Here is a 24,240-nt window from a genome sequence, read left to right on the forward strand (position 1 = left end):
GTAGTCGGTTCAAAAAATTCAAACATCTCTATGGGATGTTGATCTCAATTCTATTTTGATAATGGAAATTTAATTAATTTATAGAATTATTTATAATATATTATAATTTTTTACTTTCTTTGCAATGGTGGAGTATTTTTAAACTGTTAAAAAGAATAGGTAGGTAGGTAAATATTTCAATGTTTCAATAGCAGCCTTTACACAGACATTCTTTACCGCATGCTCAGAAGCGTACGCGCCGGAACCCGGTATTGAGTGCGTAATATTACACGTGTCAGATGTCTACTGCTACAATTTATATGTCAATTATATCCTGCGCGATAGCGCAACGTTTTGCGCAAGTTTTGAGGATCACGCGCCGGGATTGAGCGTCTAAAGGCATATCGCGCGTTCATTAAGGCGTGATCGTGGAAATCGTTGGAGCGTACAACAATTCAACGGTTTTAGTAAGAGTGTGTGTGAGTGTGTTATTTGTCACACTGCATTTTGACATTTAGCTCAAACACAGTTTCTTAAACAAACCATTCTTGAGATAAAACAATTCAATCAAATCCTTCCGCACACAACATGATCAAAATATAACGCGTGAACAAGTTTAGCTTTATTTTTATACAAGAAGGCACTTAATTTGTACATTATAAATAGATATACAAAGAAGAAATTTTATACTAGCTGAGCTTGTGCAGGCGCAAGTATAGTTTAAGTCAAAACAAAAAACGAAAAGTCTGGATTAAAGACTATAACGGTGTTTTGATCACCTACTCTTAATTATTAGTGAATTACGTCAAAACTATCCCGATGATTTAAAAAAATATTTAAGAATGAACAGTACATAGTTCATCGTTTGATTACAGATTCATCCTCAATATCCCAAATCTCCTAATCCATATTTGACATGTTTGCCGTTGGAAGCTATTGGTGCTTCGTGAAGAGCAGCAGATCGTAATACCACAATGATGGCTCATATACCTACTTCATCTCTTCCGCAACCGCTACGTCGACTTTCCTCTACTTTTTTTTAACTCTTTCCGAAAACAACGCTCTAAGGCTTTGATTTTTTTTTTAATACAAAGACTCCATTAGCCTCGGGAAATCCTCTCTCTTTGAAGTAATTAATTATTTTTGCGTACGCCACATTGCGTAAATTTTTATTTTCATATGCCGCTGATTTGATTCTCCACAAACATGGGAATATTTTATACATGTCCATAAGGTCAGTAATAAATTGGCGAGAGAAATTGCGAACGTCCATTTGTGACGAACGTAGTAAAACGATTTGACGTACGGCATACGTGAAAGTTCAAACGTGGTAAAATGTGTTAAAAAAAGACTTGACGTACAGCACTTCGTGAAAGATTGGACGCGACCAACCCCACTCTTTCCGCTGTTCGCTACGCGACTTTAGACACACGATCATTCCAGTGCGACATCGCGCACACGAGGTTTTCACGCAGACAAGATTGTGTGTGTGCAGGCCGCTATTAGTGGATTTTCATTTTTGTTATACCTAGCTGTAAATATATATTCAACGATATGTCTGAGAAGAATTCTGCAGTTTTTTTGGACATATTGTCAGGCGCGGACCGGACGACCTGCACCGCGATTTCCTAACTATCGTCTCGTGTGGCACCAGACGATAGTTAGAAAATCGGGCTGCAGCAGCCCGAATTCGTAACTATCGACTCGTGTGGTCGACAACCGTGTGGGATGACAAGTTAGTATCGCCCGTTTCATGCCGTATACGATAATACCTATTTTTGAAGCCACTCGCTACGGACTATTTTAATTCGCCAGTGACCAGTTGGCAACATCGCCAAAACCGAGAAAATCGGTGTCTATGGTACGAGATGAAACGTCAAAAATGAAATGTCAAACGAAATCATTATTTTTGTTGGTTATGTTTGTGTATAATTCCTATAATATTCGATTGATTTAGTATAATATGATATAGATATATATATGTACGTAGAATATAACCTTACATAATTGCGAAACCATATAATATTATTACACTGTAAAACAAGATTTAACAAAATAAACACAGTGTCTTCAATAACATTTATTTGTATGTAGGTATTTATTCATTACACACCATTATAAAACATTAACATAATTAATTGAACTCAAGATAACAGAGTATTAAGTAACATTGTATTAACAGTAATATAATAATTTGGCATCTTTATTGTTTATAAATTGGTAATTGCCGCAATTGGCTTGTTCTTTCCGTGAGCGAACTCATTCATTTTGACGTTTTGATTTTCAAGGTCACTGTCACATACGAAACGAAATATCAAAATAAATATGGAAATCGGGAAATAGGTAGATACATGAATTCACGTCCTTCGTCGTGCAAAAGTGGCAAAAGAAAGGAGAGGTTTCAATTAAGTGATCTTAATTGAAATCAGGTAAGGTTATGTCCGTCTCAACATTATACCGGTACCTACGACTTTTTAATTCTCCATGGATATAATATTATAAACGTCATGATGTGTCAAAATATTACATACATCTTATTTGTCTTTGATTAATTTTAAGCTATACAACCATATTCATTTTTTCGCATTGTAAACTCTTCACGCTTGTAAGTAGTAACATTAAAAATTACGATAATGTACCTATATGGCGTGAGAATTTGTAAAATATATCTCACAAGCTCTTTGTTTAACCGGAAATTACGTATAAATAGTGCATCACTGAGTGAAAAAGCATTTTGACATAAGTTAGCATTGTTATGTATACGCCCTTTTATACTATATTTTATTCCTTGTTATATTATTCTTTGTTACCCCTGTATAATATTGAGAAGCCCTGATGTATAATTATCAATACTTATCGTATTTACTCGTCGCGACATTATTTAAACTAACTAAGTGCTTTCCATTGTAATGTAAACAAACAATACTAAATTTCTAGCTAAATTACTTACTATCATAAACATACATCCCTGCATAATAAGTGCAACGTCCAAAACTTTCCTTTGTCTCATTCCATTATAAATTGCTAGATACTCACAAGTATCGACACCTCAGAGGCCAGTAATAATCCTAAGTTCCGACTGTCCAGGTCTATCCAGACTTCTCCGTATTCTGACTTGTAAGTAATGTAAGTGAAAATTATTATAACTGTACGTGTGATTTGTGTTGTGAATTGAATAAATAAACATAAAATAAATTATTAGTGTTTAATTATATTAAATCCATAACATAAAATTTGGTGTCAGTCGTGGGATTTAGCTTAAATAACGTGAAGTGTATTAATTAATATTACTAAACGGTGAATTTTATTCTTTAAAACCAAGCAAGAATCCATTAAAAATAAAAATAAAACACGTAACTATACATAATAATAAATTTTAAAAGTACATCGATTTAGAATCGAACGGAAATTAATCTTACACATTACTCAAGTTTTCAAGTCTTCTTCATTTATAAATAAAACTGCAAGTCTCCAAGAAGCTTCCAAGTCTCCAAATCTCTACATCTTCAATCTTCAAGTCTCCAAGTCTCTGCAAATCTCCAAGAGGTCTCCAAGTCTCCAAATCTACAAGTGTCTGTGTCTCAATCTCTCGTGTCTCCAAATCTCCAAGTGTCTGTGTCTCAATCTCTCGTGTCTCCAAATCTCCAAGTGTCTGTGTCTCAATCTCTCGTGTCTCCAAATCTCCAAGTGTCTGTGTCTCTAGCTCTTGTGTCTCCTAATCTCCAAGAAAGCTCAAACCTCCAAGTCTGGAATCACCTACTCAACAAGATCTACAATGAATCTTTTCCTTATAATCTGTTTGTAAGTAATAATATCTGTTATTATTATAAGTACTATTTTTGTCATAATCTTACTCTCGTTACACAGTGAAAACACACACATAAAATGTCTACACTTACCATTGACACTCTCATGAAATTCATTTCAACTTTTGACGGAGAAAGAAAAAATCTTTATCCATTTTTAAAAGATTGCGACTCTGCATTTGAATTATGTTCCGAACCATTAAAAAATACATTATTAAAATACATGATTCATAGAATAGAAGGTAAAGCCAAATATACTATTGCTAACTTTGCATTCGAAACATACTCAGAATTCAAATCATTTTTAATATCTACATACGGTGACAACAAACATACCTCACAATTAGAATTAGAGTTAAGAAATTGTAAACAAAATTATAATGAACCTATAATTAATTTCATTCAACGAGTAGAAGCATGTACTAATAATTTGATAGGCGCAACGCGATTCTCAACTAGTGATGATAATGAGTTGAAAGGTCGAATTAAACAAATAGAAGATAGCGCATTAAATACATTTATTCTAGGTGCAAATACACAAATATCAATGGCGGTCAGACTTTCTAAGCCAAAGACTTTAGTTGAAGCTACAAATATAGCGATAGAAGAGGAAAAAGTATTAAGTGCCATTAAGGAAATGAACATTAATAATTCTAGAAACAATAACTATCATTCTAGACAGCCCAACGTAAATCCTTTTAGAAATTCTCAAATAAAACGGGAACATAACATTAATCAATTTATAGCTGACAACAGCACACCTCGTAATTACGCAAATAATGTAAAATTCTGTAGATATTGTAAAAAATCAGGTCACATATTAGAAGAGTGTAGAAAACGCCAATTCAATAATAAAAATCAAAATTCGCGAAACTTTTCTCCGAACGTTCAGAACAGTCATAACGGTCAAACATCTCAAACCCCGCGAAGTCAGTTTCAAAATCGTCAATCTCCACACAATACACAGAATAATCCTCAAAATAATTTAAACTCCCAGCACTCCCGGAATCCTGCCAATTCCAGGAACGTGCGAAACATTCAGGCAGAATATTCTCACTAGAACCTATTACGGCATATGTGGAATTACCATATGATAGTATAATAAGGAAATCCCTTAGGCTATTGCTTGATACTGGTGCAGATATTTCATTAGTAAAGATGAATTCCCTTAATGAGGAAGAATTGGTCAATGAAACCGAAATAATCACACTTAAAGGTATCGATAACTCTCCAAATCCTGTGAAAACTCTTGGCATAGTTAATTTGTTATTTCCATTGAAATATAAGCAATTAGAGCATACTTTCCATATGATTCCAAATGATGTCACCAATGTTCCATTAGACGGACTATTAGGTCATGATTTTTTCCTAAATAACCACGCGAAAATCGATTATGAAACGAATACGTTGATCATCCACAACGAAATCATTCCTATTTTTAATAATAATACTAATCCTATCTTTTCTCTTAATCCTAGATCCGAAACCCTTATAGAATTAATTGTCCAAAATCCAGAAATCAAACATGGTATAATACCAGATGTCCAAATCCTTCCAGACGTATATCTATCACGAGCTCTTACTACAGTACGTCCAGGAAATAAAGTCTATGCAACTATTCTTAATAATAGTGAAAAGTCAGTTAATATTTTATCGAACGAAATAACTCTTGAACCATTTGACGAGCATGAAAGTTTTCTATTTTTTACAAACACATCTAGTAAAGATTCCTCTCGCAATCAACGGGTTGAGAAAGAATTACGGCTATCTCATCTGAACAATGAGGAAGCTGATTCAATTATATCATTATGCCACGAGTATAATAATATATTTCATTTAGATGGTGATCTATTAACCCATACCAACTCAACTCATCATAAGATACCTGTTACATCTCAAGTTCCAATATACACTAAATCATATAGGTATCCAGAAGTACATAAAATTGAAGTCCAAGACCAAATAGATAAAATGCTTTCTCAAAATATAATAGAGCATTCTACTTCACCATGGTCCTCACCACTTTGGGTCGTGCCTAAAAAGGACGATGCCTCTGGTAAAAAGAAATGGAGGGTAGTAATAGATTATAGAAAACTCAATGACGTCACTATCAATGATAGCTATCCAATACCTAATATTTCAGACATCTTAGATCAATTAGGTCATTCAAAATATTTTACAACGCTTGACTTAGCCTCCGGTTTTCATCAAATCCCTATGTCACCTGAAGACGCAGATAAAACCGCTTTCTCCACAAATCAAGGACATTATCAATTTTCAAAAATGAGTTTTGGTTTAAAAAATGCACCATCTTGTTTCCAAATGCTAATGAACAATGTTTTATCCGGTTTACAAGGAATTAAATGCTTTGTGTATTTAGACGATATAGTTATATATGCAGATTCAATCGAATCTCATTCTCGAAAACTGCGCGAGATATTTCAGCGTCTCGATCAACACAACCTAAAGCTACAGCCAGACAAATGCGAATTTATGCGTCACGAAGTCGCATACTTAGGTCATATTATTTCCGAAGAAGGAGTTAAACCAAATCCCTCAAAAATCAATTCTGTTACCAATTTCCCTAGACCTAAGAATCCCAAAGATATCAAATCTTTCCTCGGAATGGTAGGATATTATAGGAAGTTCATTCCTAATTTTTCTAAAATCTCTCAAAATCTCACATGTTTGTTGAAAAAAGATGTAGTTTTCAATTGGACTAAGCTGCAGGAAGATGCTTTCCAATCATTAAAAACCAAATTAACAACAGAACCTATACTTCAATATCCCGATTTCACGCAACCGTTTAACCTCACAACGGATGCTTCTAACTTTGCTATAGGTGCTGTATTATCTCAAGGATCATTAGCAAAAGATTTACCAATTGCATATGCATCTCGTACATTGAATAGAGCTGAATCTAATTACTCCACGACAGAACGAGAACTATTAGCGATCGTATGGGCATGTAAACACTTTAGACCTTATCTATACGGTAGAAAATTTAAAATATTTACTGATCATCGCCCCCTTTCTTGGCTTTTTAACGTAAAAGACCCAGGTTCTAGACTCGTAAGATGGAGATTAAAATTAGAAGAGTATGACTATGAAATTATTTATAAACCAGGTAAACTGAACTCTAATGCTGATGCTCTATCACGAATCGAAAATCAAGGTGTAATCTTAATAAATAACCCTTCTACCTCCACTAGTATTCAATCATACAATGACTTTCTTGAAAAACAAAATGAATCTTTTAATACTAATTTAATTGAAATAGATGAATCAATTCTTAATCAAAAGCAATCCATCGCACACTGTATCTCTAATGATAAGTCTATGTCCAAAGGTCTTGCTCTCGAAATTAGTACCATGATCAATAATTACGATGAATTGTTAGATACACACTCTCAAATAGGTGATGTACTCAAATCAATAGTATCTAAAAACAACATTTACCATTTGATTACGAAACAAAATTTTTGGGAAAAACCAAGTTATATTTCTATTTTTCAAGCAATCTCTAATCTTAAAACTATCCTAATAAATAATAACGAACCATGTATCTCTTTTCCACAACTTGGGTGCGGTTTAGATAATCTTAATTGGGAAAAAATTAAAAAAATTATTCAGTATATTTTCCATAATGTAAATATAGATATCACGATATGTAATAACAAAATAATTAACCCTAAGCATGATGAAATACCCTCAATATTAAAGGAATATCATGACTCTCCTCTTAGCGGACATTCAGGATATCATAGAACTTTAAATCGTGTAAAACTAAAATATAAATGGACCAATATGCAAAAAGATATTAAAACATACATTAAACAATGCGAATCTTGCCAGAAAAATAAAATATCTCGTCAAAATCTTAAACAACCGATAGAAATAACTACAACTAGCCAAAAACCTTTCGAACGTATTGCTTTAGATATAGTAGGTCCCCTTCCTTTAACAGAAAATGGTAATAAGTACATATTAACTCTTCAAGATGACTTAACCAAATATTCTCAATGTTATCCTATTCCTAATCATGAAGCCGTTACTATTGCAACTCAATTGACTTCAAAGTTTATTTGTCAATTTGGAATTCCAGAAAAAATACTTACAGATCAAGGAAAGGATTTTACCTCTAATATTCTTAAGGAAGTAGCCAAACTTTTTAAAATAGAACAAATACAAACAAGCGCATATACTCCTCAAAGCAACGGTTCTTTAGAGCGCAGTCATGCTACTTTAGCTGATTATCTAAAACACTATATCTCTCCTAGCCAGACTGATTGGGATGAATGGTTACCCTTTGCTATGTTCAGTTACAACACTACTCCACATACTGCTACAAAATTTACACCATTTGAACTTGTTTATGGAAATCAACCTAAGTTACCAACAGCTATTAAAACATCCGAATTTAAGTACACATACGATTCATTTTTAGACAATCTTAAACTCAAACTTACAAAATCACATGAAATAGCAAGAAAAAATTTAATAAGAGAAAAAGAAAAAACACAAATTAGGCATAATAAAGACAAAACCCTACGAACATTCGAAATTGGCGATAAAATATATCTTACGAATAATGCTTCTAAATTAAATAAATCTAAAAAACTGTCCCCTAATTTCCAAGGACCTTACGAAATCATAAAGGTCAATGGTCCTCTAAATGTTACGATTAAGATAAATAATAAATTAATTAAGGTACATACTAACCGAGTGAAACATGCTGTTTCAGATCCATCACAGTAAACACATACGCATTAGATTACGACAACCAAAATATCAACAAATCTCCTGGTCTTCTCTACGATAATTTGGGAAAACTTACATTCTACGACTCCAGCTGGAAGCTCATCACACATTACAACATAACCTTTTTAAATAATAAAATCAACCTAGCTGAACAGATCTATATCAAAACGTCTCACATTTGTCATTTCATATCTAGAAAAACCGAAAATAATATTTGCTCTTCTAAACTAGAATACTTAAAAAATAAAATTCCTGTTCTAATCAAACTGGAAAATACTATATCTCAATTGGTAGGACATTCTCAGAACCACACGCGATCAAAACGCGGACTCATAAACGTCATTGGTAGCATTAGTAAAACTCTCTTTGGAACGTTAGATTCTCAAGATGCCAGTTACTATGATGAAGCTATAAAAAAAATATCTAAAGAAGATATCGAAATCTTGCATTTGCTTAAAGATCAAACTCAAGTTATAACAACCACTATCAATAATTTTAATCAAACTATTTCTAATCTTAATGATAATGAAAAAATATTCAATGCTAACATACGAAATTTTAACAAACACATACGTACTATTCAATCAACTCAAGATGAAATGAAAACAATAGAATTAGTTTTATCACACTATACCTCATTAACATTTTTTATTAACGAATTGGAAATCGAATTGAATACCATTATATCATCTATCCTTTTTGCTAGATCAAATCAAATCCATCCATCTATTATCTCCCCAAATCAATTACTAGAAGAACTACGTAAAACTCAATCGCTTTTACCAGAAGGTTTTAGCTACCCTGTGTCATTAGATATCGAAAACATTCACTATCTATTAACCATTATTAATATAAAATTATATTATATCAATAAAAACATAATCTACAAAATTTCTATACCATACACTAATAACAATGTCTATGACTTATATCATTTAATTTCTTTACCTGTTTACACTCCAAATGGTTTCATATCTGTTCATCCATCTCAAAAATACCTAGCTTACTCCACAACAAAAATTCAATATACTCTATTACAAACACTAGAAAATTGTTATGAATTATCTAATCAAAATTTTATTTGTAAACAAATGAATGTAATACATACTAGCAATTCCAGACCTATTTGCGAAACAGAGTTAATAAATTCCAATATAATACCTAAATCTTGCATAGTTCAACAAACTTTTGAAAAATTAGACATTTGGTATAAACTATCAACAAATAACCAATGGGTATATGTCTTCTCAGAACCATCTACAATTACTTTAAGTTGTAACTCTAAAATAACCGATGTAACTTTGTATAATGTAGGAATACTATCGTTGAAACCTGGATGTAAAGGTTATACAAAAAATGTCATGTTAACCACTGAAATTGTACAAACATATTCTAATTATAATGCTTTTATTCCTAATATAAATATACTAGATGATGATTGTTGTAAAGAAGAAATAAATAAAACAATCCCTTTTCCTCCCTTACAGCCATTACACTATGCTAACGCAGGATTAGAAAATCTGCACTTAATCTCACACAAAATAAACTCTATCTCAGATGATATAGACAATCTGTTAGATCAACCTAAATTCAAACAACAAATGAATACATACCAATATTTCATGTATATTATCTCTATATGTATTGTTATTTACCTCTTGTATAAACTGTATAATTTATGTAATAAGAAATGCTCTAAAATACTATCTATAGAAGGTGCCAATGACACCAATAGACCTGTCAATAATATATTCAATGTCTGCTTCAATAATCAAAATCCTCCAGATGATGTTGAACTAAGTGAAATAACAAGTTTAAACCTAACTCAACCAAATGAAGTAAATGTTCACCCATCCACATCAACTGTTAGGAGAAGCGCAAGATTAATAAATAAAATTAATTAATATTATCTAACATAAACTCATGGCAAAATTGTCAACCATAAGTTTATTCTTTTAGGAGGGAGTTGTTATGTATACGCCCTTTTATACTATATTTTATTCCTTGTTATATTATTCTTTGTTACCCCTGTATAATATTGAGAAGCCCTGATGTATAATTATCAATACTTATCGTATTTACTCGTCGCGACATTATTTAAACTAACTAAGTGCTTTCCATTGTAATGTAAACAAACAATACTAAATTTCTAGCTAAATTACTTACTATCATAAACATACATCCCTGCATAATAAGTGCAACGTCCAAAACTTTCCTTTGTCTCATTCCATTATAAATTGCTAGATACTCACAAGTATCGACACCTCAGAGGCCAGTAATAATCCTAAGTTCCGACTGTCCAGGTCTATCCAGACTTCTCCGTATTCTGACTTGTAAGTAATGTAAGTGAAAATTATTATAACTGTACGTGTGATTTGTGTTGTGAATTGAATAAATAAACATAAAATAAATTATTAGTGTTTAATTATATTAAATCCAAATTTTATGTTATGGATTTAATATAATTAAACACTAATAATTTATTTTATGTTTATTTATTCAATTCACAACAGCATAATTATTTGATCTGTTTCGCGGATGATTACGTGATACTAAAAGTGCAGCAAAAGTAACTATTTATGGGATTGACATCTTTTAAAATAATTGGGTGAACGATACAAATATATAGCAATGCTTTGGCGAAATATAAAATAATAATACTTATGTAATTATTCTCGCGAGTAAAGATAAGATAATAGTAACCGATCGCAGTTTAGTCCCTCACCTTTGACAGTTCAAAACTAAACTACCTGCGTATCGGCGCGAAACATCAATGCGAGAGAGAGAAAGAGAGACTCAAGTCGTATGGCCGTCTCTGGTCACGAGTACCCTTTGGTATGGGCAATAATGTCGACACAGATTATGACTAATTCAGTGGGTCTATTCTATGCTTATCGACCGCTAAAGTGATAAAGTGAAAAATATTATCAAACTTAGGGTAGGTTTGTATCAAAATATTAGCACTTATTGTAACAATTACACGAAGCCGGTTTTTATTGTTGCAATAAGTGCTATATTTTAACAGCACCTATCTTGCTGCTGTTAAAATATCGCACTTATTGCAACAATAAAAACCGGCTTCGTGTAATTGTTACAATAAGTGCTAATATTTTGATACAAACCTACCCTAAGTTTGATACTATTTATCAATTTAGTGTTCGATAAGTATAGAATAGACCCACAGGTAGTGATAAGTTTCGACATGCCTTATTTCGATAACCTACGTCACTTTCGCGAATAACTACGATGTTTCACACGAGTCACGAGTCGTAAGTTACGCTGGGGTGCTCCACGCGAAAAAAAGTCCGAAGACAACAGTAAATCGTCTGACTTGCGTGCCAATGGAGCGCCGGCATTAGTGCTAGTTAATGACATTCATTATTTACATAGATCTTATATTTCATTTCAGAGTTAAATATATTTTTAAGAATACCAAACAAAAAATTGTATTTATATGAAGTATGTAATGGAGTATATGTAGCAATTTTATAATGTTATATAAATTAAATTATTTCAGATTTCCGAAAAATGAAGTTCTTCGGAAATTCGTGGATTGATGCAGTCGGGCGGGAGAGCTGGATGCCATCTCAATATTCATTACTGTGTGGGAAGCATTTCTTGGAAAATGATTTCATCAAAGGTGGACACATCCGACTGAAAGAGCCTTATAATCAAATTTTCAATATACCTACCTGTATTTGTGTCTAATAGGTTTATATAAACAAGTAACTTTATACACAATATGTCAAAAACGAACCGATGTTATATTTTTATTTCATAAAATATTTTCAAAATACACATGTGTAAATAGGTATATAAGTAATATAATAAACTTTTTTTTTGTTTGTAATTAACTGTAATTATTTGTGTTTTTTATTTAACCGTTTTATCTAAACAATAATGCTATGTTATTTTATATAGAACAATATGTAAAAACAAGACCATATTTCTTATTCCAATATTTAACCATTTGCTATTACCTGATTTATGTTTAATTTTTCAAAATATTGTGTTTTTTGTGTTATTAAAAATAAAATACTTACTTCCATTTGCATTATTCTTTCTTACCCTGAATCCTAATAATTTTTTTATTGCGGGAACTTTTTATAATGAAAATACGTTTATCATAAATTGGTTGTAAGCATAAGTGTTGATAAAAAAAATACTCAGTGGGGCGTTTTTATGTCCGAGTATGGCCCATTTGCAGCAAAGTGTACCTAATTTCAGAGAAATAAAACTTTGTCTCACAAAACGAGTACGCACTGACATTTTGTGTGCTACCTCTGTGGGAGGAGTCCAATCTCTTTGGATACATTATTGTTATCTTTGCAAGGCTTTCTTTATCTTTAAGTTATATATGGCACAGTGTTGCCAACCGTACTATAATTATAGTATTTGTACTATAATTTTTGTCCCCGTACTATGTACGATATAAAACAGGTATAGTACGCCCAAAATACTATAATTTTGAATATCGGAAAATATATGTAAAAAGTACTAAAATTTCGATATTTCCATTTGATAAATTGGTGCAAAGTACCACTATAATTTCGCAATATAAGAAGATTTGGAGAACTTGAAAAAAATGCTCGAAAAGCGTGATTTTGGTTTAAAAGTTAGAAATTTCTTGAATTCTTTGGTAAGCATTTTTGGTCGGAAGAGGTACCTCGATAAAAGGGGTCTCGGAGTTAATCAAATTCTCCGTTATTTTTTTTCTGAGGAACAAAAAACCTATACATTTTTAACAGATGACAACGCGTACTATATTTTTTCCTCAAATACTATAATTTTGGAGGCTCTGTACTATAATTCCACTTTGAAAATATGGCAACACTGATATGGCAACACCTATTAGTCTATGGCAAAAACTTCGGACAATTTGACATGTTTTTGACGTTTTTAAAAATATTTTGTCATTGATTAGACTTTATACTTAGTGTTTACTAATTCAAATTACATTTTAAATATCAATAAGTTATAGTTATATATCTGCCATTATGTTGGATAGCGTAAAACATATAATATTAGTTCTATCCGGCAAAGGAGGTGTCGGAAAATCCACAGTTAGTTCGCAATTAGCACTCTCTCTCAAAGAATCAGGATTTAAGGTTAAGAATCACTTATGTCGCATATTTTTTACCTTTCATATCAAGCAGTATCTGTTAGCATTTATTATTGATTGAAATATTCACGATAAATTGATTGAATTGAACAACTTTCATTTGTACATTTTAGGTCGGATTATTGGATATTGACCTATGTGGACCAAGCATTCCTTATATTTTGAACTTGGAAGGTAGTGATGTCCATCAGTGTCCGGAGGGCTGGGTACCCGTCTACACTGACAAGGATCAACAGCTAGCGGTCATGTCGATAGGGTTTCTACTTCAGAATAGAAATGACGCAGTTGTTTGGCGGGGGCCCAAGAAAACGGCAATGGTGAAACAATTCCTGGAGGATGTCTACTGGCAGGACATTGATTACTTAATCATAGATACCCCTCCCGGTAAGAAGATTTGGGTCTTTTTACTGGTTCTCCGCCACCGCTCGCTGTCATCTGTCAGTGAGCGCAGTGTTGCCAACTGAACTATAATTATAGTATATTTTGGTTCGCGTACTATTCGAAAAGTTACATTTTCGTCCGCGTACTATTAAAAAAGTATAGTACGTCAAAAATACCACAATTTTGAAAAAAATTATTAATTGAATTAGCCGGTTTGGTTAGGGGTTCATATGTTGCGATGTTTAAAGTTCCGTAAAATGTTCGTACTTCAATCACAGCAAATCGTAATAACGTGAAGCGAGGGACGTAGTAACTATAATCTAGGTGTATAATATAAATAATATAAGATCTCAGTGTGTGATATTAGTCTATGGACGTGGTTTTGCGTTGTATACCTATTCTAAAAAACTATCGTGACAGTTAATGACGGCGGCCGGTGTTAGCATTTTTCGGTCGTAAGAGGTGTTATAATATAGCAGGGCATCGGAATTTCTCGAATTCTCCGTTATGTTTATGTGACAAGCAAAAAACTTTCATTTTGTACACGTCCTATAATTTTTGCCGAAATATTATAATGGCTTGGACCGCGTACTATAATTCGATGACAAAAAGATAGCTAAAATCCAAAATGGCGACTGACAGATTACGATGACGGAGAACCAGTAAAAAGCACCGAAGATTTACCTTGAATTAAATATAAATATTACCTCAACTAAGTACATACTATGAGGTAAATTCCCATCACTCATGCACAATGTTTATGGCACAAAGTAATATTATCAAATCAATTAGTTTCATCTATCATACTTTACACCCACGATGGCCGCGTGGCTTAAGCGCAGGTCTATAGTGTCGAGAGTTCCAGGTTCGAATCCTGGGTCTGGCAAGTACACATATTGTTTTTCAATTTGTGTATGAGTCAGAGTATGGACCTAATAGGTTGAGCAAGTGGCTGACATCCATTTCTCGTAAAAATAAAATCTGTTAATATGAACCTCCACTCTGTGGAGGCCCATATGATCCTATTAGGATCGGACATGGTCAAAAGAATCATACTTACATTAATACCCTGTAGTGGAGTAGTAACAGAGCACCGTAGCGAAAGCCATGGTTGGCGAGGTTGAATCACACATATGGCAAAAATTAACATGTTTTTCTTTTAATCTGTGCTCAACAACCATTCCTCGTAAAAGTCTTTTAATATAACCCTCACTCTGATTGCCATTGTATATTCATATTATATTCGATGATCACAACAAGTGATCGATCAATGTGGGATTTGAAAAACAATTTAAAATATAAAAAAAACTAAATAAATAACAAAATAAACGTCACACGTGAGATAAAATTAATATTACTTAGTGATAAACTGAAAAAATAACATTTATTTTCTTATGCATTGCATAAAAGAATATACATGGTTCACCCTGCTTGGCTGTCTGTACTTATTAAGTCAAATTTGTCATCATTTGCGCGTGATTCCACTCTTAATATCAATTCCTGGCACGTGGCACATGTCTAAATAAGTGTGGGACAAAAAAATATTATTAAAAATTGATCGCGATACATATAACAAATTTTGACACGCTGAGGTCGGGATGGATGAGGGTTACCTGCAAGATAATGACAGGCGTACCAAATTTAATAAATCTGGAAGTATTTTTACAGTCAGAAAACTGTCCTGTAAAAAATTATTTAGTCAGACTCTACTTCTAAAAAATTAAGGCATAAATCATTAAGGTAAATGTACCAATTATCGGCACCAGTGGGAAAATGTAGTCATGGGATTAAAATAATAGGCTCAGCTTAAATATATTTGTATATTTCTTTTTTTGTATTTATATTTACAAATATTGTTAACAATAAAAAAGTTTAATATTAACAATATTTTTAGTTTAATATTATTTTTTTTATGTTTTAACAACATAAGGCCAATTGGACCTATTATCGGCACCTGAATTAAATTTAGGTACTAATTTCCGGCAGCTTATGTTCGTATTATCGGCACAACTAAACTTATACAGGAAATTTCTATAAAGTTAAAAAAACTTAACTTAAAAAATATAGGTACAACAATTACTTTGTAAGTAACATTTATATTTTTCTTCATTCATACTTTGCTACAATATAATATATACTTAGTAGGGTATAGTCCTGTTTTAAATCCGTTTTTGATGGTTTCCTTCTTTGTTTGATCCAAACAAGTTTTGAGTAATGGAGCAAAATCTTCTCGCAGCAGTTTTGAATTGTTATTTTGTATTTTCCAATTGAGGATCGAAGTTTTCCATAAGCTTTTAATGGGATGAAAAAATGTTGGGAGACCCTTGTTGTTATAGTTGGATGCCTCTTCAAAAATAGTTTGCACCAATGTCTTCCAGGTATGCCACCAGTGAAGCAATTTGCCTTTTGTAGCTCTTTCAGTAATAAAGCTACACTCTCTATTAGTTGGGGTTATTTCGTTACTGGAAAGCCAATTTTTCCCATATGGTGAATCCATTCAACAATCAGTTGCAATTCAGGCTCTTTTGCGGTCAATATTGTTGGTGGTCCACTCTTTTTGTCCAATGATGATTTGCCTAGAACCTTATCCTGGATTGTGGATCTGGGCACTCCGAATTTTTTGGTAGCTGCCATTGTGGCCATTCCTCCTTTAACAGCTTCAATTGCATCTTGAAGCGACTGCCGGCTGTATAATTTTCGCACCTTCTTCATCCTTAAAATAAAAATGTTTCAATTATCGGCACCCTTCGTGCTTATTATCGGCATACATTGTAATCGTATTTTATAAAGTAAACTATAATTTATATCTTATTTTAAAAAGTTTTAAATTAAGAAGGAACAGTATTTCTTCCTAAAATCATTAATCATTAATAACAGTATTTAATATTTTTGCATAATGATCGATATCTTTTATTACCGGCCCATTATGTGCTAATTATCGGCACACCGAATTTTTAAAGGTATTATTCAATTTTAAAAGATTATTTCTGATTCTCCTGATATAAATTTGGTGTGCCGAAAATTAGCCAGGAGGTTAATTAATATTTAAATAATTTAAAAAGATTTTAAAATAATAAATTATTTAATTTCTATCCAACAATAACGCGCTTTTAAAAGTTTGTTTGCTTGTACCTATTATCGGCTTTTTGCCGATAATAAGAACAAGTGCAAATCGTATCGGTGCCAATTACCTGCAGCAAAATTTACTTGATTTTTAGATAAACTAACCAAAAAACACGCAAAATATTTTACACTTTAGGCAAAAAAACAAATTATATATTAAAATATAACCTTACATCTAATACTTCAGTTTGAAAAACGTTTGAAAATGCTTAACACTAGATATTCGAAATGTTTACTTACTTGTCACACTTTTGCCTCAAATATCCTAGTACATCTAAATCACTCGACGTGTGGCAGGAAACAATCCAATTTCAGAAAGTACTTACAAGCATGAAGCAAAATTTCTATCGCATAAGAAATGTGGATTTCGGATAACACATTCTTATAGCCATAGAAGTCCTGCCATTCTTATTTCTTGGAATTTATTCTAAAATTGCCGATAATTGGAGCAGTGACGGAAATTGGTACATTTACCTTATGTGGTTACTGAGATAGACGCAATCTTCACGTTAAAATTAGTCAAAATGAATGTTTTTAATGATTTTATTGTTTTCAAAGATAGAAGAAGCCTGACAGATATTGAATAAAATGTCACATATTTTTTTATAATGCAGGTACGTCAGATGAACACATAACTGTTATGGAGAATTTGAAGACAATAAAATGCGACGGTGCCGTGTTAGTGACTACACCACAGGAAGTGGCCATTGAAGATGTCAGAAAGGAACTTACCTTTTGCAGGAAAACTGGTATCAATCTTCTGGGAATTATTGAAAACATGAGCGGGTAATTATCTTATTTAAAATAAAGTATTTTGTAACATAACACTTCTGAGAAGCCGTGTATATTTGCCACAATGTAGAACTTGTTTAGTAAGAGCTTTATTAACAGGTATACAGAGGACATATGCTCATCGAAAACAGGTGAGTCACATTCATTATTCATCAAACACCGGGGATGACCGAATTGACGTAGACGTGAACTTGTATTATCTTCTTATCGTGCCATCCCCTAGCGAAAGTTGGCTACTATCAGGGTGATATCTGCCGTATCAGCTGCTACCTGGAACAGTTCAGTGGAGCTCCACACGTACTAATCACGGAGGTTCTTAAGCCATGTTGTCCTCAGCTATGCTTACTGTCAATATTTCCTTGGATGACAAGTTGGGGAATGCTCTACTTTTGCTGTTTCATCATGTGGCCGAAGTACTGTCGCGGTCCTTTCCCGTTCGATTGAGAATGTCGAACATTTGTCATCTGGTCAGTCCAAGGAATTTTGAGGATGTGTCTATACAGCCACATCTCGAAAGCCTCAACTCTTGGTATAGCGTTCATACCTCTATACCTTAGAAAAGAATAGAAAACAAAAAAAACGAATCATATGCATTCTCAGATCTACGTTAAGGAGGCGTCTCATTACAAGAAAAACACTCCTTGCGATATCAATTGTAGTTTTAATTTACTGAGACTGGTCCCATTTCTCATTGACCAGTGTTCCTAATTACCCTTTTAATAGTCTTCTAATAAAACTTTTTTGATACTCACTACTAACAGATATTTTAAATCCGTAGAAATAAATCTTTATAGTATAATAAATGAAATAAAAATGAAGTCTAATCATGTCACTGTCCTGCGCAACGGGTAAAGTAGATTGGTTTATCAGAGTACACCCGTCTTTTGACTTGGTTTTCAGACTGTAGATTTTGCCGCTGTCAATATAAATAACAGAATAAAATTTTATTTTGTAATTTAGTTCTATGTACTACATAAACGCTAGTTAAATTAATGTATTACAATCTGCCTTGTTTAATTTTCTTACAGTTTCGTTTGTCCAACCTGTCAAGAGTGCACAAATATATTTTCGAGTGGCGGAGGAAAATCTTTGGCCGAGATAGCCAAAATACCGTTGCTGGGAACGCTTCCCATCGACCCGAGAGTGGGAAAACTTGCCGGCACGGGAAAGAGTGTCATTTCAGAATTGCCAGATTCCACCACGGCGAAAGTTTTCCTTGAAATTGTGAAGAAACTTACACAGCCCGACGTGCAAAGCTAGTTATCTAATGCTCGAGTATAATTATTGAAGTCTCCCTATGATTTATTCTTTATGAAGACACTATTCGGCGGCCTAAAATTAAAATATAGAATAAAACTATTTTTGCATCATTTATTTCATTTTGGTGTTATACATAGTCATTTTCAAACCGTTTCTAGGAAGTAAAATATTAATAACACAAATACATAAATATTTATGTAATTATTAATTGAGAAAATGCATAATTTTGGAAATCCTCAGAAAAATCCTATGTACTCGAAAAATAATTGGCTTGAGTGGGATTCAAACACTCTTCGATCAGTGCTCTCAACAATTAAGCTACCGATCCAAGGTATCCTTCTTGCGAATAATTTCTTATAGCTACGCTATCTGAGGTGTTTTAATTTAATTTTCAATCTGAATGTTTAAAGGTGTCGAAAAACCTTCTATAGAGATGGATCCTAAATGTAAAAAATTAAAGTAAAAAAAGGACCACTGATAGTTAGCTACAAATGACTTCACATTGCAGATAACTTCACACTACTGCTATGACATTTATTTGTCAATTTGCAGGACGTATAAAAAGACAATCCATCACAATGAGTAGATAAGCAGCCAGTAATACTACACTTTGGCATTGTTATTTAGTTGAAAATTCTGTAAAATTCGTGTAAAACCATTTACAACAGCACTCGAGTAAGTAAGCACAATGAACATAAAAAATGGTAGCCATTTTGCGTCGGTAAGAATATCGGAATAGTACCTAATCCTAATGGAAGGATGTTCATATTTGTGGAGTTTACCTACAAAACCATGCTTCATGCGTTTGCTAAATAATTTCAATTGTGATAACAGGAATAACCTACAGTCTCTTTCTATTTTATAATTCAAATTCTTTGTTTTGTATTTTATTTTTATAATTCGCTTTCACTTTTGTTGTATAATTATGTCAAAAGTTTTATTTTGTTGCCATGGACTTTACCATGGTCATGGTTTTTGTTTCTATTGTGTTTTTGTTTCGAATTGATGGGTGCGGAGATTCAATTTATGGAACAAAATAAAACTACTGTTTTACCATAAAACAGAGAAAAAAATATATTCCTATTTTTATACAAGTGGAATGGTGAATAAAATACTTTTTTTGATAATGTAATCCTTGTATTAAAAGTTTTTTTTTGTATATTATCTATGAATACTATCATCAATAAGACTTAAATATAGATTATTTATAATTATGCAATTGGATTTTTTTATTAATAAAGAAAGACATTAAAAATATTGAAATTTAAAAAATATTACATGTTTTCTACTTGACAATACACATTTATTATTAATCTTATAAATACATACATACACAGATAAAATCAATTTTAATAATAATATAATGTTTCAAAACCTTGATGTGTTACTTGGACAGTATTATTGTATCACACAATGTTTTTTTCCAAACAGATAATTTGCTTTAAAGTTTTGTCTTCAATGTAAATATAATTCCTAATAGCGTTGATAGCCTTAGGGTAACCTTATTAAAAACTTTCAAGAAACATGTATCAATATGTACTGCCTTTCGTATTATATTTCTTATTTCCATCGAATGTTTTGCCAGCATATGACATTCATAAACCATTTTACTTAGGGAGTTTATAAGGGGATCCCCGGGAAGGGGAACTTTCTTCACCTACAATTTTTCGACTGGAAAAATTTGTCACCCCATGTTTTAAAAAAAAAAAAAATTGTTCAAAATGTGAGACTTTTCATTACATTTTAAGAAACTAATTAGTTTAGATTAGTACATCAAACATATGTAACGTGTCATATGACGAGAGTAATGTCACGCACCGTGCATTTTTGTCACATGGGGATTACGTATCTTTTTATGAGTGTAGCACAGTCTTAAAAAGAATATTCACATTATAAACCTAATAAAAAAATCTTCCATCAAACGAATATACCTGTTGCTGAGTTCCAAAACGCGCTATAACACTTTTTCATTATGTTGAGAAAACCAATAAAAACTTTTTGAACTAAAAAGGTTTTTGAATGTTTCAGTAGTGTTATAGTGGGATTTGATAGACACATTGATTTTGTTTCATAAATGACGTGTTAATCGTAGCGGCTTTTGAAAGAGGCGATACAATTTTCATGTAGAGATTTTAATAACGAATCCAACGATATATATTATATCTTAATTATTTTAAAAAAGTGTTATAGCGGGTTTGGAAATTTAGCGACACATATCATGGAATAAAAAAAGTTTTATGGGTTGTTACTCAAAATTAAGTGTTTTGGCATATTGAGTGGGCCGCGAAATGCTTAAGAATAATGATATTTTTGAGATAACACACAATACAATACAAAATGTAAAAAAGTCACTTTAAAAACCTTTAGAAAATATAATTATCTGGGAGAATTTGATTGGCATATTCCCGAATTAGATATCTTCAAATATAAATTGTGTATGAATGCCAATTAATTGTAAAGTAAATGAATTGCATATAGAAATATCTGATATTGAAATTCAAAATGACAACATGTTTCACTAAACACTTATACTAAGTTTTTGTTACAACATTGATAAACGAAGCATTATATGTACTACCACCCTTAGCAACAACACATAAGTGTGATTCAGGATTTATATAACTATAACAAATTCCGAATTGCATCGTAAACTGCAGCCTAACGGTGGCGTAAGGTGTAAGATCTATCTCTATTATAACTTTAATGAGAATGAGAAGAATTAATAATAATTTAGGTCGCTTTTATATAAATTCAAATTCATGACTGGTTGAAAATACATGTTGTGTATTTGATCTGGTCCAAGGACCCAATGAATTGTGCAAATGACTAACAAATCGTCTGTGTTCTGGCAGAACACACTAACTGGAGAATACTAGTTTTGAGTAATTTGACTTTGAAGTTGTTAAAATGTGTGAAATAATGATCTATCATGTGAGTTTATTAAGTAATCGTTAAAAGGATGACTTTAAAATAAAGACTGTTTATTTATTAAGAAGGTTTCCAGACGGTAAAGTTTGAAATAAGGAGCATTTTGGTACTAACTCAATATGTCATTTTTGCGAATTAGTGTCTTCTGCCAGAACAGTGACGAAATATTCTTTTTAAAAAAAGATCTGTTAATAAAACCGCTTGGGAGCAAACATGATAATTTGCTTATAAATACGGTACTTTGTAAAAATATGATAAGAATTTAAATGGTCATAATATATCGTATGTCTGATTTTATTTGGTCGCGAAACAAAACTATTTTTCTAATCTGGGTTACAGGTCAAAAATTCTGTTTTAGATTGGGTGACAAGTATCAGTTTTGTGCTGAATAGCAATAAGAATAAGTATATGTAGTGGCAATATGTGTTATTATAAAATAACCATATAATAATATGTATTAACTAATATTGTAGATAATACAACAGCTGCAAAAAATATTACTAATAAAAATCAATCTATGTACCTATATTGATAAACATGGAAGATTACTATGGACACAGATCATATTATTTGAATTATTAAAATGATATTATATATTTATTTAATCCTCCATTTCGGAGATTTCATCAGGCAGCCACATGAATTGCCGTATTTCATCTTCACTGGATGGGCAGCAATGCGGTGGGGTGTTTCGAAGTGAAATTCGTAGATTCTGAAACAACATGTTTATAACTTAGAGTTTGCAATTCAGGATTTCCAGCACAGAACACATAATAAATAGAAGTCCGATAGGCTATATTCAATACGCTATATTTTGATGCAGGGTTTTGAATCTGTGAGTGTCCTACGAAAATAAAACACGCATTATGCACATGCAATAGTGTGTAATACATCAATATTAAATGAGCGTCAATGCTAAACGACAATGTCTTTCCGGTATGATAGTTCACGGTGAACTGTGATATGACGAACGTGTTACCCTCGAATAGGATTCAGAAGAGAAAATTATATACAGTAGAACCTCGTTAATACGAATTCCATGGGACCGGAAATCGAAAAAAAATTCGAATTACGAAATATGAAATGTATGGGGGGAAAATATAAAAATTTAAAATTTTTTTTTTTTTGATTTTCATTAATTTCGATTTCGTGTGTGTTATGGGTCATAAAATGTCTGGATTATTTATATTACCTTCTTAAAATAAGTAATTTATGATGTTTTAAGAAAAATCTGTCACAATTTTCAATGACTGCCTGATGAAATAGTGTAGGTACTTTATTACGATTTATTGAATATTTTTGTATGTCAGGACTCTGAAATCATTTCGAATTAAAGGTATGGTTTTATATGAAAATAATGTTCAAGTGACACATCCCTGTTACAGGCGGGCTTCTCCCGGTGTGAAATAGTCATTTAGTAATTAATTATAAGCCGAAACATAACCCTGACCTCTAGAAACGGCTCAATAAAACACCCAATCTGATTCCTTGCTCAACTGCTTAATGTTTTATTCTTAGGTAAAGTCCTTCGTCCGCTATGTGAAAGTAACATGCTGGGCGAAGATGAACAAGAAAACCTCTAAAGGTAATAATAAAGTATGAAAGACGATGTATGTAATCGATAGTTTAAGAAGATCACAAATTTGTTTTATATAAAATCGGTATTAGTGTAATAAAAAATAATGTTTAGGTATAAGTTTTACTAAAGAAATTAATTATAAACATGTACCTAGTATCTAATGAAGTATATAAGAGATGAACGGATCGTGTTGTGTAATAGAGATGTATGTAGAAAAGAAATTATTATTAAGAGTATAATTATTATTATAGAGTGTATAATTGTGAATTCAAATATTATAATTCGGCTGCGCATTGCGCAATGCTGAACTCGTCGCGCGCCTGAAGTCTACTCGTGATTCGCCAAATCAAAAGATCATCCGATCGGATTAGGCCTATCACGGGAGTTCTTTCATGAGTCGGCTCGGGTTCGAGAGAATTTTGAAAAGGAACCCCAGGTAGCGAGGTAGTTAGCGTCGAACTTGATAACTGGAAGGTTCTGAGCGACTCACTTAAAAAAATTTATTACGA

The 24,240-nt window shown here is 32.3% G+C and overlaps 3 protein-coding genes across 3 annotated transcripts in view; 2 read left to right on the forward strand and 1 right to left on the reverse strand.

Annotated features, from left to right (window-relative positions):
• Positions 1-8,506: 8,506 nt before the first annotated feature.
• LOC147070236 (uncharacterized) lies at positions 8,507-10,976 on the forward strand (the record flags this gene model as incomplete). Its single annotated transcript, XM_085949872.1, has 1 exon — positions 8,507-10,976. A coding segment is annotated over one exon (1,944 nt), but the record flags the coding sequence as incomplete, so codon positions are not given.
• Positions 10,977-13,402: 2,426 nt separating this feature from the next.
• Nubp2 (NUBP iron-sulfur cluster assembly factor 2) lies at positions 13,403-19,224 on the forward strand. The gene is made up of 4 exons (XM_085949720.1): positions 13,403-13,654; positions 13,782-14,052; positions 17,787-17,958; positions 18,993-19,224. The coding sequence occupies exons 1-4, from the start codon at positions 13,544-13,546 to the stop codon at positions 19,222-19,224; spliced, it is 786 nt and encodes a 261-aa protein (XP_085805846.1). The 5' UTR covers positions 13,403-13,543.
• A 3,501-nt stretch (positions 19,225-22,725) lies between these two features.
• cry (circadian regulator cryptochrome) overlaps positions 22,726-24,240 on the reverse strand; it is a 37,903-nt gene continuing 36,388 nt past the window's right edge. Inside the window, exon 13 of the mRNA XM_085949714.1 lies at positions 22,726-22,864. Within this exon, the coding sequence (XP_085805840.1) occupies positions 22,754-22,864 (111 nt within the window). The 3' untranslated portion in view covers positions 22,726-22,753. The remainder of the gene's footprint in view (positions 22,865-24,240) is intronic.

The sequence above is a fragment of the Rhyacophila brunnea genome, unplaced genomic scaffold, assembly GCF_057557595.1.
Source record: "Rhyacophila brunnea isolate RB1 unplaced genomic scaffold, BYU_Rbru_1.0 scaffold_22, whole genome shotgun sequence".
Classification (NCBI taxonomy): Eukaryota; Metazoa; Arthropoda; class Insecta; order Trichoptera; family Rhyacophilidae; genus Rhyacophila; species Rhyacophila brunnea.

Coding starts and splice junctions, on each gene's coding strand:
- Nubp2 (XM_085949720.1), top strand. CDS start 13,544: ATGTTGGATAGCGTAAAACATATAATATTAGTTCTATCCGGCAAAGGA. Junction 13,655..13,781: donor TCAAAGAATCAGGATTTAAG/GTTAAGAATCAC, acceptor TGTACATTTTAG/GTCGGATTATTGGATATTGA. Junction 17,959..18,992: donor ATTATTGAAAACATGAGCGG/GTAATTATCTTA, acceptor ATTTTCTTACAG/TTTCGTTTGTCCAACCTGTC.